Source organism: Mercenaria mercenaria, chromosome 2, assembly GCF_021730395.1.
Source record: "Mercenaria mercenaria strain notata chromosome 2, MADL_Memer_1, whole genome shotgun sequence".
Classification (NCBI taxonomy): Eukaryota; Metazoa; Mollusca; class Bivalvia; order Venerida; family Veneridae; genus Mercenaria; species Mercenaria mercenaria.
In genome coordinates, this window is record NC_069362.1 from 112394354 (window position 1) to 112410500 (window position 16147).

The 16147-nt window shown below is 36.6% G+C and overlaps 3 protein-coding genes across 12 annotated transcripts in view; 1 reads left to right on the forward strand and 2 right to left on the reverse strand.

Annotated features, from left to right (window-relative positions):
* The first annotated feature begins 2349 nt into the window (after positions 1 to 2349).
* Positions 2350 to 5596, forward strand: LOC123562982 (octopamine receptor-like). Its single transcript, XM_045355555.2, has one exon. It carries the CDS (start codon positions 4378 to 4380, stop codon positions 5290 to 5292), a length of 915 nt encoding a protein of 304 aa, XP_045211490.1. The 5' UTR covers positions 2350 to 4377; the 3' UTR covers positions 5293 to 5596.
* A 227-nt stretch (positions 5597 to 5823) lies between these two features.
* LOC123562466 (histamine H2 receptor-like) lies at positions 5824 to 6985 on the reverse strand. Its single transcript, XM_045355101.2, has one exon. The coding sequence runs from the start codon at positions 6847 to 6849 to the stop codon at positions 5848 to 5850; it is 1002 nt and encodes a 333-aa protein (XP_045211036.1). The 5' UTR covers positions 6850 to 6985; the 3' UTR covers positions 5824 to 5847.
* A 2694-nt stretch (positions 6986 to 9679) lies between these two features.
* Positions 9680 to 16147, reverse strand: part of LOC123564957 (uncharacterized) — a 31543-nt gene continuing 25075 nt past the window's right edge. For all 10 annotated transcript variants that reach the window (XM_045358892.2, XM_045358888.2, XM_045358887.2 and 7 more), the window contains 2 exons: positions 14699 to 14859; positions 9680 to 13573 (listed from right to left, as the gene is read on the reverse strand). In XM_045358892.2, coding sequence (XP_045214827.1) covers positions 12386 to 13573; positions 14699 to 14791 — 1281 coding nt within the window. In that variant the 5' untranslated portion in view covers positions 14792 to 14859 and the 3' untranslated portion in view covers positions 9680 to 12385. The remainder of the gene's footprint in view (positions 13574 to 14698; positions 14860 to 16147) is intronic.

Consider the following 16147-nt stretch of genomic DNA (forward strand, 5'->3'; position numbering starts at 1 on the left):
GTCCGGTCTGTAATTCTGTTATTCATGAAAGGATTTTAATATTACTTGGCACAAATGTTTCTCATGATGAGACAACGTGTCATGCGCAAAAACGGATTCCTTGCCCAAAGGTCAAGGTCACAATTAGAGGTCAAATGTCAACAGTTTTTTTTTCTCTTGTCCGGTCCTTACCTCTGTCATCTATAAATGGATTTAAATATCACAAATGTGCCTCATAATAAGACAATGTGTCTGAACCTTTCAGACCCTTAGCTCAAGGGTCAAGGTCACACATGGTAGTCAGATTTTTACATTGCATGAACATGAACTGTTTCGTGTCCGGTACATAACTCTGTCATTCATCAAGTTATTTTAATATTTTAGCACACATATATACCATGATGAGATGACGTGTCATGCGGAAAGCCCGGACCCCTAGCTTAAAAGTCAAGGTCACGGTTGGTAGTCAAAGGTCTAGACGGTTTACTTTTCTTGTCCGGTCCATAACTCTGTCATCCATCAAGGGATTACAATATTACATGGTATATATGTTTCCCAAAATGAGATGACGTGTTATGAACAACACCAAGAATCCGAGCTTAAAGGTCAAGGTCACGCTATGAGATCAAAGGTCAATGCAATTTTATCCTGTTCGGTCTATAACTTTGACATGCAAAACAGGATTTAAATATCAGTTGGCAAAAATATTTCCCTGGATAAGACAACCTGCCATGCGCAAAACTCGGGCTCTTAGCTGAAAGGTCAAGGTCACACTTGGAAGTCAAATGCCAAAAGGACTGTCAAGTCTGTATCTCAACAATTCTTAAAGGAATTTTAATATTACTTTGCACAAATGTTTACCACAATGAGACGGATTGTCATGTGCAAGAAACAGGTCCCTAGATCTAAAGTCAAGGTCACACTTACATGTCAGAGGTCAGATACAAGAATGACTTTGTTCGGAGCATTTCTTCTTCATACATTTTGAGATTTTGATGTGACTTGGCACAAATGTTCACCATCATATAACGGATTGTCACGCGCAAGAACCAGGTCTATCGGTCTAAGGTCAAAGTCACACTTAAAGGTCAAATGTCAAATTCAAGAATGACTTTGTCCGGAGCGTTTTTTTTTCATGCATGGAGGGAGTTTGATGTAACTTGGTATAAATATTCACCTTCATGAGGCACCCTTGTTTTTAGGATTGAATTCCCTTAGTTGTTACTATAAATAACAGTACCATCAGATGAAATACATGTTCCTGAACTGGAACACAATCCTTCGTGGATCACGTAGCTCTAATGTCGATGCGCGTATCCGGGAGGGATACGACTATAAGGTTCTTTCACTGGTAGTAGGTGCAGATGGGAATATCTGGCTCGAGGTTAACTGTATGGGCGATAACTGTATGGGCGATAACGAAGCTCTGCTGAGTTACCTCAGAATCACTTACCCTAGAGCCGGATATTCCTACCCGCAACTTCAGCCCAGTGATAGAATGCCATATTAAAAAAAACCTATAGTAAAGATAAAATCAAACGGAGGACTTTTATTATAACACTTTTTCTTACAGTAGCGTATTTAAACTAAGCCCGGGAAGAACGTCATAATGTTTCAAAGATAAATGAGCCGCGCCATAAGAAAACCAACATAGTGGCTTTGCGAACAGCATGGATCCAGACTAGCCTGCGCATCCGCGCAGTCTGGTCAGGATACATGATGCTGTTCGCTTTCAAAGCCTATTGGAATTAGAGAAGCCTTTAGCGAACAGCATGGATCCTGACCAGACTGCGTGGATGCGCAGGCTGGTCTGGAGCCATGCTGGTCGCAAAGCCACAATGTTGGTTTTCTCATGGCGCGGATCAAATAACAATGTAAGGTTTTGTTTTATTGTTTGCAACGTTAGCAAAAATATTATATGTAGCATTATTTTACTTACCTTACAGCATCATACTTGACAATATTAATGACAATTAACAGGTACAGTCTAAACGTTTGAATGAAATAATTTATTCTTTTTGTGGAAATGTCAACAGTTTTGCAAACACATACTTTTTACATCTTTTAAAGATTGCAATTTTACATAGTATTAATATTTTCTATGTACGTTTTAAACACATATCCATTCATTATATATAAGACTTTACACAATCAATGAAATATTTGATCAGTTTGATATATTCAAGACCCACACAATCAATAAATATGAAACTATGTCAGCTTTCTTACTATTTCCTTTGACCGCCACATAAGGATATTTTTTCTTTAATTTTGGTAATTAATATAAAAAGAGAATTTAATATAGATTTTTGCAGACGACTGTTTTATGGTAGTACGTAACATTATAAATTGAAAATTATAACGACATCTAGCATCGTTTATTGACAAACACATAATGGTTACCACCTCAATAATTTACAATATTAATACTACATTTCTGGTTTTGATGTAATTTATTATTTCTTTCTGTTGTAAAATGTAGATAATGTAGAATATATTTTTGTCAGTTACTATTTAAAAAAAATGCAAGTTGGTGTTTGTTGTATTTAATGATATTGATGAAATATTGAAATTAAACAAATTCTGGTAAAATACGCGGTATTTTCTTAAATTAAATACGGAACATAGTAACGTATGTTACAGTTTAAATTTTGTAAGACGTCTTTTATCTCGTAAATTTCATGAAGCGTGTTTTGAAATAATCCAACTCTGCATCAACGGTAAGCACTCGTGCTTCTTTTGGGAATCCTCTAGTTTGAATGATGCATTTTATCCTGATGTTATTAAAATGAAGTCTGTTGTTTTTATACATAGTACAAAAGGTTACACTCTACCATGTGTCCTCTTGGTAACTTAAAATATAGTCAAATAGGAAACATTAAATAGCAATCATAAGTATCATTTGATGCTATATATAGCTACTGTGTTATCATATTAAAACTTAAAGGCATGCTATATCAAGAACAATTATGTCTCTGAGAAGAAACGTAACAAAGTAACTTAAGCTAGTACGAACAAGTTATTTCAAAGAGTCTCAAAAACAGTCTTCAGTTTCACTGTAATTAAAATGATGTAAAAATTTTCCTGTTTAGTTATGAAGCTGTAACTACCTCATCTTGTGATATCGTTTCGCCCGTACTTATTTTCCTACTTTCCTGTTTGAGGACGGCCTACTTAAACGTGTTGTTGTTTTACTATTTTATCACAATTTATCACATTTAACGGATGTAGCTGAACCATTTTAAAGAAATGTGTCCTTGAGAAGTTGGTGAAACCGTTTGAGTCGAATGAAACATATGCACAAGATTCAGCAATTTGCATGCACGTTCTGATAGCCAAAATGCCCATTTCAACTATAATCGTATTTTGCGGTCACCGACTGGTCCAACAAAACCGTCATTTTTTCGAATTCATTAAATGGGGTATAATATGCACAAGATTTAGCAATTTGCATGCACGTTCTGATAGCCAAGATGCCCATTTCAACTATAATCGTATTTTGCGGTCACCGACTGGTCCAACAAAACCGTCATTTTTTCGAATTCATCAAATAGGGTATAATTAGTACTGATTAAATATAATCAGTATTAGCATGAATACAGGAGCGGTGGTCTTGTGGTTAAGATGTAGGCCGCTCAACTCGGGGGTCGTGGGTTGGGGTCCCACAGGGGTCACGACCATGCCTTCTCATATGACACCAGTACTGTTTCTTGCCAGGAATTGGACTCGAGACTGGTTCAGACCAGATACTTTCATCTTAATCGAGCTAAAATAAATTAGTATAAACTAAATTAAACTAATATTGTGTCTATATAAAGTAATGTTTGTATTATTTGAAATTGTATAACATACATGATACAGTAGTATAACAAAATGTTTTGCGTTGCTATGTATTACGTTACGTTACGTCACACTACACAATATCACATCACGTCATATTTTATTTGTATGATATGAAATAATTTTGAAAAACGAAAACAATAAGAATCGCTGGACTGGATCCATGTAATGTCAATTAAAAAAAATGCACCAAAATGTGTCAAAATATCGGAGCAGTTGCACACGCATTTAAGGAGTATATTCTTCTCAATTCATGTTGAAAAAAAAAATATAAATATATCTTGCACAGAAGTAATAAGCTCCTTTGTTTGTGTGCTAAACGATAAAATGTCAACCATTCTAAATTACCATACTGATAGCTAAATGGAGAACAAACTTAGATCCATCCCGTTAAAATCATTGCCATGGATATATAGAACAGGTTATTGACCTATGACAGTATTCACGGCATGGTTCCTGATAACAAAACAGTCACCCTGATACTTGTATTCTTATGCCTGAAGAGTAACGCCTGGAAAAGAAAATTTGTAATTGCAAAACAATATTCAAATTGTCGCCATGAGCACAGACGTGTATGGTACAATTTGGCAAGTTTTATACATTCTTATTACGATACCCATCGTAGTTGGAAATGGATTAATTATCTTAAGTATTATCAGGTACAGAAAGCTGAGGACAAAGATGCATATTTTGATTGGGAATCTTGCGGTGTCGGATTTAATCACCGGGGCTGTTCTTATACCGTATAGCCTTAGTACAGATGGAAGGATATTGAATTCAAATATGTACTTGTGTTTTGGAAAGCTTTCGCTGTTTGTTATAAGTCTTGGATCTTCTTGTTACAATCTGATGTTGATTTCATTTGAACGGTTCGTGTCGATTACATTTCCTTTGAAATATATGCACCAGTTTACCACTACTCGGATGGTCATATTGATGTCGGTCGGATGGGTGGTTACATTATTCAATAGTACATTACCATTTTTCGGCTGGCATGTATACAATGAGAACAACACGGATTGTGTGAGCGACACCTTGTGGCCGCCAGGGTACAAAATCATGGTGAACTGGGAGCTTATTTGTGCAATGATCTTCAACTTTGTATTGTACGCAATTGTGATGAAAATAGCGTTACGGAAGGCTCGGGACCGCAATCAGATCACCGGAGGGTTACGGCACACGGCAAAAGTGGACAAAGACGTTTATCAGCTGGTGACAATGGTAATTGTTCTTGGGGTGTTTGCTCTGTGCTGGCTTCCATACGTCATAGTGGCCATTGTCGTTACTTTCTATGAGACGCCATACACGCAATATATTCGGAGATGTACCCTCATTCCAGGATTACTGAATTCGGCCGTTAACTGGCTTATCTACGGGTATAGAAACAGTGACTTTAGGAAGGCGTTCAAGACATGTTTTAAATGTCGACTATTGTGCAAAGAATCGGGTAATTTAGCTGTAGATACGTCATAGTAGAAGACAGATATGATGGGTTTATCAATGTGAGTTCATCAGAACAACCTAAATATATACGGCTATATACGCTCTGTATTTTTCGTCAAGTGTATATAATGAATTGTTTCATTATGTTTCGCTAATGCACATGTATAAAATTATTTGAGCATTCATTGTAAAATGATTTCTATAAAATGAGCCCCGTACATTGACTCGGTGTTGTTATTTTTCTGGTCCTTTTGGGATCACAATGTAAATTCAGTTTTACTTTAATAAAATTCCGCCAAAGCCGATGCTAAGGGGCGTGAGGGGTGTTACACTATTCATTGACGCGACCAAACCGAGTCTATTATTATGGTGTTTGGCTGCGTTCTATGCTTCCAAGGGAACTTTTTACAGATTTCTGTATCATGTACGTAACTATTTTTCTACCTCATTACGCATATATTTTGTTATAATAAACGTAGTTAAAGTCAAAATGCAAAAATACATAATAAAACGTGTTTATTAAAGGATAACACATCTAAAAATATTATAACAACATGAAGGACAGTGTTTACAGCAGCCATTATTTCAGCACTGTATCTCACGTCTTTCCATTTGTATGACGTTGCAAGCGATCCTCCTTCTCCGTCTTCTCTGCACGCACATGCTAATGCAGATTATTGTTTTGAATGCTTCCTTGAAATCTTTATTTTTGAGTCCATAAATCATCCAATTTATCGAGCAATTAAATAGCCCAAGTAAAAGGAACCATCGCCTTATGTAGTACAATTTTGCATCACAATAACTCTCCGCGGTGATTATTATTGTAATAGCTGCATACGGGGACCAAAATAGCGCGAAAAGTCCTAGGACAGCCGCCATCGTTACCGTCTTTGACATCTCGCGAGATCTAAAGAGATTTGTACTTGTGCCGGTTTGGCGGCCATGCTCTTTCACTTTCTTGATTGCGATTACCACCACGCATACATAGAAGATGGCGTTAAGACACAGTCCCAAAATAAAATTTAAATTCATTCCGAACTTGCACCATCCTCCCCAGACAATGCTAGCATTACACTGTACATTGTTACTGTCAGCGTTTAAGTTATTACATCCAAACATCGGTGAAAGCGTCCAGAACATAACATATAGCCATCCAATAGAAATTGCAACTGCTAGCTTCCGTTTTGTGAAATGCGCATGCCTAAGCGGAAATGCTACCGCCGAGAAACGCTCAACCGATATAAGAAATAGTCCCATGCACGACCCACCTAAAGTCAAAGAAAAAGCTGATAGTTTAGTCAAACAGAAATATTTTTCATAATTATAATGAGAAGAATCGCCGATACTCTCCAGTGGCAACAATGTTGCTCCAACAAGAAGGTCATTTGCCGCTAAATGACCAATCAAAATGTGTATTTTGGTCCGTAATCGCCGGAAACGGACTATACTGATGAGAATTAAAGTATTTCCGAATACTGTCGGTAAAAACATTACACCGTCTACTATGTTCCAAATAATGTCATAATCTTTTGAAGGAAGTCCATAAAACAACATTTTGTCGCAGCTTTCATTTTTGAAATGAAACATGTTTTCCCCAAATATCAAGAACACTTTACGATGCTGACTTATCCCTGTTGCTTTATAGAATGACGAAGCTTCTGCAAGTCATCGTTATTTTCTTAGAAAACTTGTCAGGTGTAAGTAGGCGAATACAATCAGTCGCACTATGCATTTGTCTTAGATACCATGAAAAATATGTTAAGTGCTTGACCAATATACTGTAAAGCTTTGTCAAGATTAAGCTCTGCTTATGGACAGTAGTGTCGTTTTCAGAGGGAAAAGTAAACACGAGCCAGACAAGGAAACGATAAGAAAAGTGATGCTGCTTGTTTGGGAGATATGTTATTTTACTCTCAAATCACTCTGCATAAAGACAAGGCACAGCTGACAGTTAACATAATTATGTTTTTGCACTTACAAATTTTGAAAAGGAAACACGAACTTGTGACGAAGATAAAGATGAAGATAATGTCATAGGGAGATTATTACGAAAGAGCAACAGAACCATTTGCGGGTTACTTATCTACTCGAAATTTCTACAAATGTAATTCGTAATCTCGACCATTTAACTCAAAATTTTGACATACTGTCTCGAATTTCCGACTAACAGAGCAACTAAATATCATACATGTTTCTTGAAAAAATAGGTCCTTGCCTGGATCATGTATTCTGATTTTTTTTCTGTTTCGACAATTAGAGAGGTTCCGCTTTACCCTGAGAAGCTCTGAGGTATCCCTTACAGGAGATATACTTTTTAATATTCGCATTTAAAACATAAATTGCTATTTAAACAAAGTCTTGTCTTAAGTCTGGAAAGTTTTCGACCTGATTCTAGCCTTGTAGGAATATGTAGGGATATGTTCTGGATATTGGTTAAGACCAAATTCGGGTAGCTCTAAAAGATGAGGGGAGTTCATAGCTGGTGCGCGCAGTTTTCTATTTTGAATATATCTAAAGGTTTTCAACCGGAAAATATACCTATTCTATACGCGGACATATAGGTATATTTCCTAGTTACTGTCGTACATGGATATATGGTCGGTTAAGTTAAGTACTATATAACGTTTTTGCCACTTTGGAAAGTACTATATATGAATGTATGAATATATGTCCGCTTAACATTTATACTATTTACGAGGTCCTTTCCAAAATGATGAGAGTCGTGCTGGAATATGGTACATAATATGCAACTAAAATCAATTCCTTTGAAACAGATACATGCAGTACTGTCTATAGAATATCATAAGTCATATCAGTTTAAGTTAAGGTATTAGATCCAGACGTATCCCTGTTCGCAATACGGCATTTCTGGACGTAACTATAGCTCAACGTATATGACTTTCCATAAGAAAACCGGAGCATGTCTAAAATGCATACGGACGGAGAATACGTCATTTGACGAGTCATAACGGGTTCTCTCCCCTAATCTGATAATTTAGAATACGTAATTTGCCGAGTCATTACGAGTTCTCTCCCCTAATCTGATAATTTAGAATACGTAATTTGCCGAGTCATTACGAGTTCTCTACCCTAATCTGATAATTTCGTGCAGACTAGACACGTGTTTGAAATTCATCAGAGTTGGTCAGAACGTTCCTCTTGATGAACTCTAGGTCAAGTTCGAATCTGGGCCATGTGGGGTCAAAAACTAGGTCACCCGGACAAATAAAAAAAAATTGTTAACACTCTCGAGGCCACAGTTGTGACCCAATCTTCATGAAACTTGATCAGAATGTTTGTCTTGATGATCTCTAGGTCAGTTTTGAAACTGAATAATGTGGGTAAAAAACTAGGCCAGTAGACAAAATCAACTCTGGTGAGAGACATATGGCTATCTTGGCCTTCTTGTTTCTACTTTTAGTTCTAGCGGACCCTTAAACCAGTCAAGCTAATTATTGGAATAAGTTTGAGAGACACCCTTACTAGGATGCTGTAGTCTAAGTATCTATCTAGTGGTTCATGATAGAGTGGTTTAAAGTTTTCCTTTTTTTAGCCCTAGCAGCCCCTAAAAAATCTCTGTCAAGCTGAACAACTGCATCAAGTCTGAGAAAAGACCTTACAGGATGGGATGCTAAAGATAAAGTTTGGTAGTAATCCTTCGAGTGGTTCATAAGAAGTGGTTCATAAGAAGTGGTTCATAAGAAGAAGTGGTTTAAAGTGTTTTTTTTTAGGTCTTGCAGTCCCTAAAATCAGTCAAGCAGACTCATTTGAACATATTCGAGAGAGGACCTTGCCAGTGTGCTACAGACCAAGTTTGGTGCAATTCTGACCAGTTGTCTGAGTGAAGGAGATGTTTAAGCAAGTTTGGTGCAATTCTGACCAGTTGTCTGAGTGAAGGAGATGTTTAAGCAAGTTTGGTGCAATTCTGACCAGTTATCTGAGTGAAGGAGATGTTTAGGCAAGTTTGGTGCAATTCTGACCAGTTGTCTGAGTGAAGGAGATGTTTAAGCAAAAAGCTGACGCTGACAGACACATAATAACAGACAGATAATCACAAAACTTCAGCTAAACAGAATGCTCGGGAACGCTAACAAACACTGTACTTATAAAGCAAACCCATAAGTGTCTCCGCTGTTTGGCAACACTTAATAACAAATGAGCCGCGCCATGAGAAAACCAACATAGTGGGTTTGCGACGAGCATGGATCCACACCAGACTGCGCATCCGCGCAGTCTGGTCAGGATCCATGCTGTTCTCTTTCAAAGCCTATTGCAATTAGAGAAACTGTAAGCGAACAGCATGGATCCTGACCAGACTGCGCGGATGCGCCGGCTGGTCTGGATCTATGCTGGTCGCAAACCCACTATGTTGGTTTTCTCATGGCGCGGCTCAAATATACATAACAACATTTCTGAATTATTTTATGAACCATTTTATTACAACGTTTATTAATTTAAATAATAATCAGACCAATTATGTAACTGCAAAAGTAAAAACAATATATATGAATATTCAATGAAATCCTTCTTACTTGAATAACTGACTTAAAGAAAAGATAATGCTTACTTGATATATCTTTATTGAGTTCGTATTACTATCGATATGTAAGTGTAGAAATAAACCTGAACATTTTAGTACGTTAGATAACACAAAATATTAAAATATGTATTTATGAAAGCATCGTAAATTTCCAGTTAACAGCATACATCGACGAACACAATTAAGAATTTAAAACAATACATAATGATATTTCTCATGCCTTTGTCTGACTTTCGGATACAACATATTCTTTCGAATTACCTCCCTTGTACCATAAATCGTTATCTACAAAATTAAATACAACTAACCGGATATAATGTATAATAATGTGAATATTACTTTTTAGTCCATACAGATTTTCTTTAGCCGGATATTGAGAAGACTTTAAGCTTATCTTAAAACAAGAGGGTCATGATGGCACTATATCGCTCACCTGTTATCATTGCACTTAAGGACAAGTCTTCATGGTCAAAAGATCATAATAAAAATCAATCAAAAGAATTATGAGAAAATGTAGTTGAAATTTTCTTAAAGTAACTTTAAAAACAAGATTTGAAAACTTTTTGTAGAGGTCCACTAGGCAATGCTACATGCCAAATATCTAAGCTCTAGGCCTTCTGGTTTATTTTTAGAAAATTTTTAAGATTTTTCTATGTACAATCAAGTAACCCCATGGGGCGGGGTCTTTTTGTAAAAGTCTACTAGGCAATGCTACATGTCAAATATCTAAGATCTAGGCCTTCTGGTTTATTTTTAGATTTTTTTTAAGATTTTCCTATGTAAAATCAAGTGACCCCTAGGGCGGAGTCAATTTCGACCCCGGGGGATATGATTTGAACAAATTTTGTAGAGGTCTACTAGGTAATGCTACATGCCAAATATCTAAGCTCTAGGCCTTCTGGTTTATTTTTAGAAAATTTTTGAGGATTTTCCTATGTAAATTCAAGTGACCTCTAGGACGGGGTCAATTTTGACCCCCGGGTCATAATTTGAACAACTTTAGTACAGGTCTACTAGGCAATGCTACATGTCAAATATCTAAGCTCTAGGGCTTCTGGTTTTTGAGAAGAAGATTTTTTAAGATTTTCCTATGTAAAATCAAGTGACCACTGGGGCGGGGTCAATTTGACCCCGGGGGTCATGATTTGAACAAATTTTGTAGAGGTCCACTAGGCAATGCTTCATGTGAAATATCTAAGCTCTAGGCCTTCTGATTTATTTTTAGAAAATTTTTGAAGAATTTCCTATGTAAAATCAAGTGACCCCTGGGGCGGGGTCAATTTTGACCACGGGGTCATGATTTGAACAATTTTAATAGAGGTCCACTAGGAAATGCTACATGTTAAATATCTAAGCTCTAGGGCTTCTGGTTTTTGAGAAGAAGATTTTTTAAGATTTACTTATGTAAAATTAAATGACCCCTGGGGCGGGGTCAAATTTGACCCCGGGGTCATGATTTGAACACACTTGGTAGAGGTCAACTAGGCAATGCTTCACACCAAATATCTAAGCTCTATGGCTTCTGGTTTTTGAGAAGAAGATTTTTAAAGTTTTTCCTTTCGGTTGCAATGGCAACCAGAGTTCTGCATGGAATTCAATTCTTTGAACATTTTGAAAGGGAGCCACCCAAGGATCATTCCTGTGGAGTTTGGTGTAATACTGCCCAGTGGTTTTCAAGAAGAAGATTTTTTTACAAATAGTTGACGGACGACGCACGACGGACGACGGACATCAAGCGGTCACAATAGCTCACCTTGTCACTTCGTGACAGGTGAGCTAAAAAAAACTAGATCCGAGTCCGTCTCCTAAAAAAATCTACCACTGTGAATTTAAAGACGTGCCGTGCCTCGTACCCACTACCTCCCGTTTGAGCGGCAGAAGACGTTCGTTCAACGGTACAATAATTGATGTATTTTATCCGTTAGGAATCTGCAGCAGAACATTGTCTACTGAATGCATAACTTATGTTGTTGTCCTGCCGTTTTCTAATTTTCGGCTTAAACAAGCTTCTTGATTATAACCTTGTTTAGGTACTTCTGTACTTACCAAGTAAAACATTGTAGTTCTAGGACTCGGTGTCAACTAAATTTAAATCTAAACCGCTCAATGCATCTAATAACGTAATTTTGCATTTCATTAGAAAGCTTAGCATAAACGTCGTCTAGGCATCACCTGACGTAACCAAGATTAAAATTGGTATGTCACATAAGGAATCTTATTTTGGTAGTGTTGCACTTTTAAACGTTTGTGCTGAACTCTTTAACATGTTGTATAGCCCTTTTTATCTGGTATATATTAAATTAAACCTTGCACAATTGTCCTAGAAGCTCCGGTATAAAATCTTATTGGTAAACCCCTTTTGAAAAACAATAATCTAGTCGTAAAAAGTCGCAAGTGAAAATTTAACCTAATTTCACATGCCTGGTAAAAATAATACAAATGATCGATTTTCCCTGCATTCTCAAAAATAGCGAATTCTAGAAAAAGTTAAATAAAGAAACATATCAGCTCAGCTTCAAGGGCGCACTACCTACAACAAACAGGTTGAACATGCTTTAGCTCTTACAAAAATGTTTAAAAAGATCATAGCAACTTTGTCTGGTCTCCAACTTGATCGTTTTCAGTCCCATCTTCCATATCGTCTTGAATGTCCGTTGCGATTTCCTGTACTTTCTCTTTCTTTTTTTCTAATAATTTTTCAGCATCACCAGTTTCTATCACAAAATTCTTTTCACTGTCACTGTTATCCTCAATTTTTATATCATTACCTTTGTCTTTGTCGACCTCTACTGCATCATTAGAGGGTAGTTTTTCATCAACACCAGTTAATACAGTATCTGTCTCTTTCTTACCTTCTTCGAGCAGATCTCCTTTTCCCGTTTCCTTTTCATCGCTGGGAATATTGGATTTAGAAGCATTTACGTCATCTTTGACCGTTATGGCTGTTGATTCAAGTGAAGGCAGATTCACATATTCATGCGGTTTGCCTAATTTTACTTTTTCTTTGGAATGCATTTCATCTTGTTCACTACCTGTCGGACCTACATTTATGTAATTTATGTCTATATTAGGACCGTTCTTTTCACAAGAATCAGTAAATATACCAAGAACACTTTCATTTACATAAATCCGCGATTCTGAATCGTCAGAGTTGTCACAATCTACATATTCTGAGCTATCCTCTTTACCAGACGATTTTAGAATTGGAAACTCGAGAACACCCGCGTGAACTGGTTCTTCGTAACCCGTTTCTAACGTATCTAATATAAACTCTTTCGTATCGTCTGACTTTGAATCACCGTTTGGAATGTTAAGAGCTGCATAGCTGTCTGTTAAAGACACACTTTCAACTTCAATATACGTCACTTCACCATTGGTCTTGCCATTTTGTTCGGATTTACACGGATCTCTACGATACTCATTTATATTAGTGCGCGGCGGAGGAATTAACGTCGCTGTTTCACTTTTAATTTCGGTCATTTCAACACTTTGGGGATCCGTGCCTCCCTGGGCACCTCCCTCTGAAGTGGGCAATATTTCAGAACTTCGCCTATTTTGGCTGTGGTAGCCTTCATCCTTAATATTAGCATCTTCATCATCACTACCCGATCCACTGTAGCATTTAGGTAATATACACCGGAAGCAGATTAATCTACACAGGGGAATTTTCATACAACTCGCAAAAATATGGCGGCAACACTCTCTTCCTTTCGTCTGTGGATTTGGCGGGGTCGTTAAACTCGAATATCGGCCTTGCTGAGATGCTCGAACCTGAAATTTTTTAAACAGAACTTATCTGAAAATGAGTACCTCTTGTCATAAAGTTTAAATTTTTCATTCAGAAATGAACAGTTCAAAGTAGACTGACAGACTGGAACAATGGCAGGATGTGGTGAGAATATTTTACCAACCAGGAAAACATGTTCAAATTAGTAGCGGCGTTTGCTGCAGCTTACAAAGAAATAAATTACCATACTGTCAGTGCAGAGTTCAATGCTGGGTGAATTTTAAGATGATAGAGGGAAAAATTATATAATTTGACAAAGATTTGTTTTTGTGTGTACACCTAATTTAATAAATCAAAAGGTCATGACATCAAACAAGGCACTTCTGTTATTTAGTGCACGTATTTATCCACTTAACTGTTGCCATGACAGAAGTCAGACAGTTTATTAACATCTCAACGGGAGACAGACTGGTAATTTAACATCTAATAAGATGTGTTCTGCATGTGTCTGTAATTGTGGCCGGCAGATAACAACATCGGAAAGCAGCAGGATAGGATTGTCTGAATTCCGTCAGTTTTACACAAGCGAGTTAGAAACGCGCCCGTGGCAATCGGCAGTTTACGCGAGATAACGTAATCACCTAATGCAATTATCGGCATTCTACGGCTACTGGTGTAGTTGATACAGGCAACCAGCCGGAAAATGTCGAACTCGCATACGGAGAAAACGCACTCGCACGAATTTTGCCGATATTCATTACGGATCCATTTTATGTCTCACCAGGAACCGACCTCTTTCATAACGAGAAACCCATGCATTTGATTTGCAGACGTCCCGCCCGCTAAAGTGTCCAGAAGGGCACCCTTTGATATATACGGAAATATCTTCAAAATTCTTATTTTTGGCAACAATAAAGACAATAAAAGTACGTGCTTAATTACATCTACCCAATTACATGTTCTTGTATTTTTAAAATCACTTACTAATCTGTTGCAATATCATTTAATGGATAAGAATTGACTTTACAGCTCTTCTTTTGAAATTTCCACCATGTTTTAAGATTTGTTGTCGTTCTGCAGTAATATTGTCAGCTGTTCTCTCAGGGTTCCTAATTCAAAATGAATGCCCGAATGGGCCATAAAACAAAAAGCAGAAAAACGTTTCTCACCGGCAAATGCACTATGTCGTTATCTTTCGACTTTTTCTTCGTTCGCTTTTTCCTGATACGAACTATCGGAGCTTTTGGCTCTTCAAACGACATCTTGGATCTCGTGTTTTCGTTGAATATTTATTTCACTCGCAGTTACACCCACGTTGTTTAATTAAAAACTGAAAATAGAAAAAAGAAAAATTCGTTTCAAAGTTCTAGTTTCAAAATAACTTGGAATTTATTTGAATACATTTTCATCAAACTAGGAAGCCTTGACTTTGTAAAAGTCAGACAAAAGCAATACTTTATCAAACAGTGTAATTAATAGGAAAACGTGTATTTAAAGTAAGAAAAGGGAAATTAATAACGGTTAACATTTGTTCCATCGAAGTGAAATATCGACATCATTTCTAAATCATCCATATCTATGCACAACAATGTATATAAGTAAGTGTGGATGCCATGTACTTTTTGAAATACTTTCTTAAACATTGTGTAACGACGTGATACCATCCTCTGGCCTCCGTAGAAATTACGTCGTTCAAGACTTAGAAAAGTATTTTCAGGTGCTGCCTACGGGCTTTCATAGGATTTAATAGTAGTACAGTAACAATTGCATGAGACCGAAATAACATTAAATGAATAAGATGTTTCATCACAAAATGAGACAAGAACAAGTATAGTTAACAAACTGTCCATTTAACTAGTCCATTGATTTCGAAAGTTTGATTCATTTTTTTAAACAGATGTAGATGCCCCTAAGCAATGAATTTTATTTTTAGATATCATATGAACACACTAAATTTAACGTGTTTCCAATTCTCATGTCTACTCTCAGAAGAATGCTATGAATTTAAAACTGAGTCAGCGAGGAAAAAGAAACCTGAAAATGTGAGTGATAATTACTTTCCCACGTGCTGATTCTGTATATACACGTGATCTCGTGCAGTGTATGATCAATAATTATTAATGGGCCATTTCAATGGAATGTTCTCAACGTATCTGGTTTGTATTCAATTTATTAGGCTGCTGCTGTTGTTTTGAGTCGCTGATGTTGATTAGATCATTGCTCCTGTTGTTGTTTGCACTGTTTTATCTACGTTGATTTTGTAAATGCTTTCACTTTTGTTTCTACTCTTGATTTCGGTGTTGTTATTATTATTGTTGTTAAATACTAAATTAATTGTTTTTTCTCTTGTTGGTCATATTGTTGCATACTTGCTTTTGTTTTTTTATTATTGCTGCTATTACTCAAATTGTTGTTTTTGTTGTTGCTGTAGCTGTCATGCTGTTGTTGTTACGACAGTAGCAATATAAAACGTGATAAAATCCTCTAATTTTATGGGATGCAATTAAATCTTTAAAAGTAAATACGTCAATTATTTGTATAACAAATTACGTGTTATATAAAATGTTCTGACATGTGCTGAAATCAATTATAGTTAATTGTACTTTCGTAACAAGGAG

Bases quoted from the DNA above. Each gene is read 5' to 3' on its own strand.
- LOC123562982 (XM_045355555.2), top strand. From the start codon at position 4,378: ATGAGCACAGACGTGTATGGTACAATTTGGCAAGTTTTATACATTCTT.
- LOC123562466 (XM_045355101.2), bottom strand. From the start codon at position 6,849: ATGTTTCATTTCAAAAATGAAAGCTGCGACAAAATGTTGTTTTATGGA.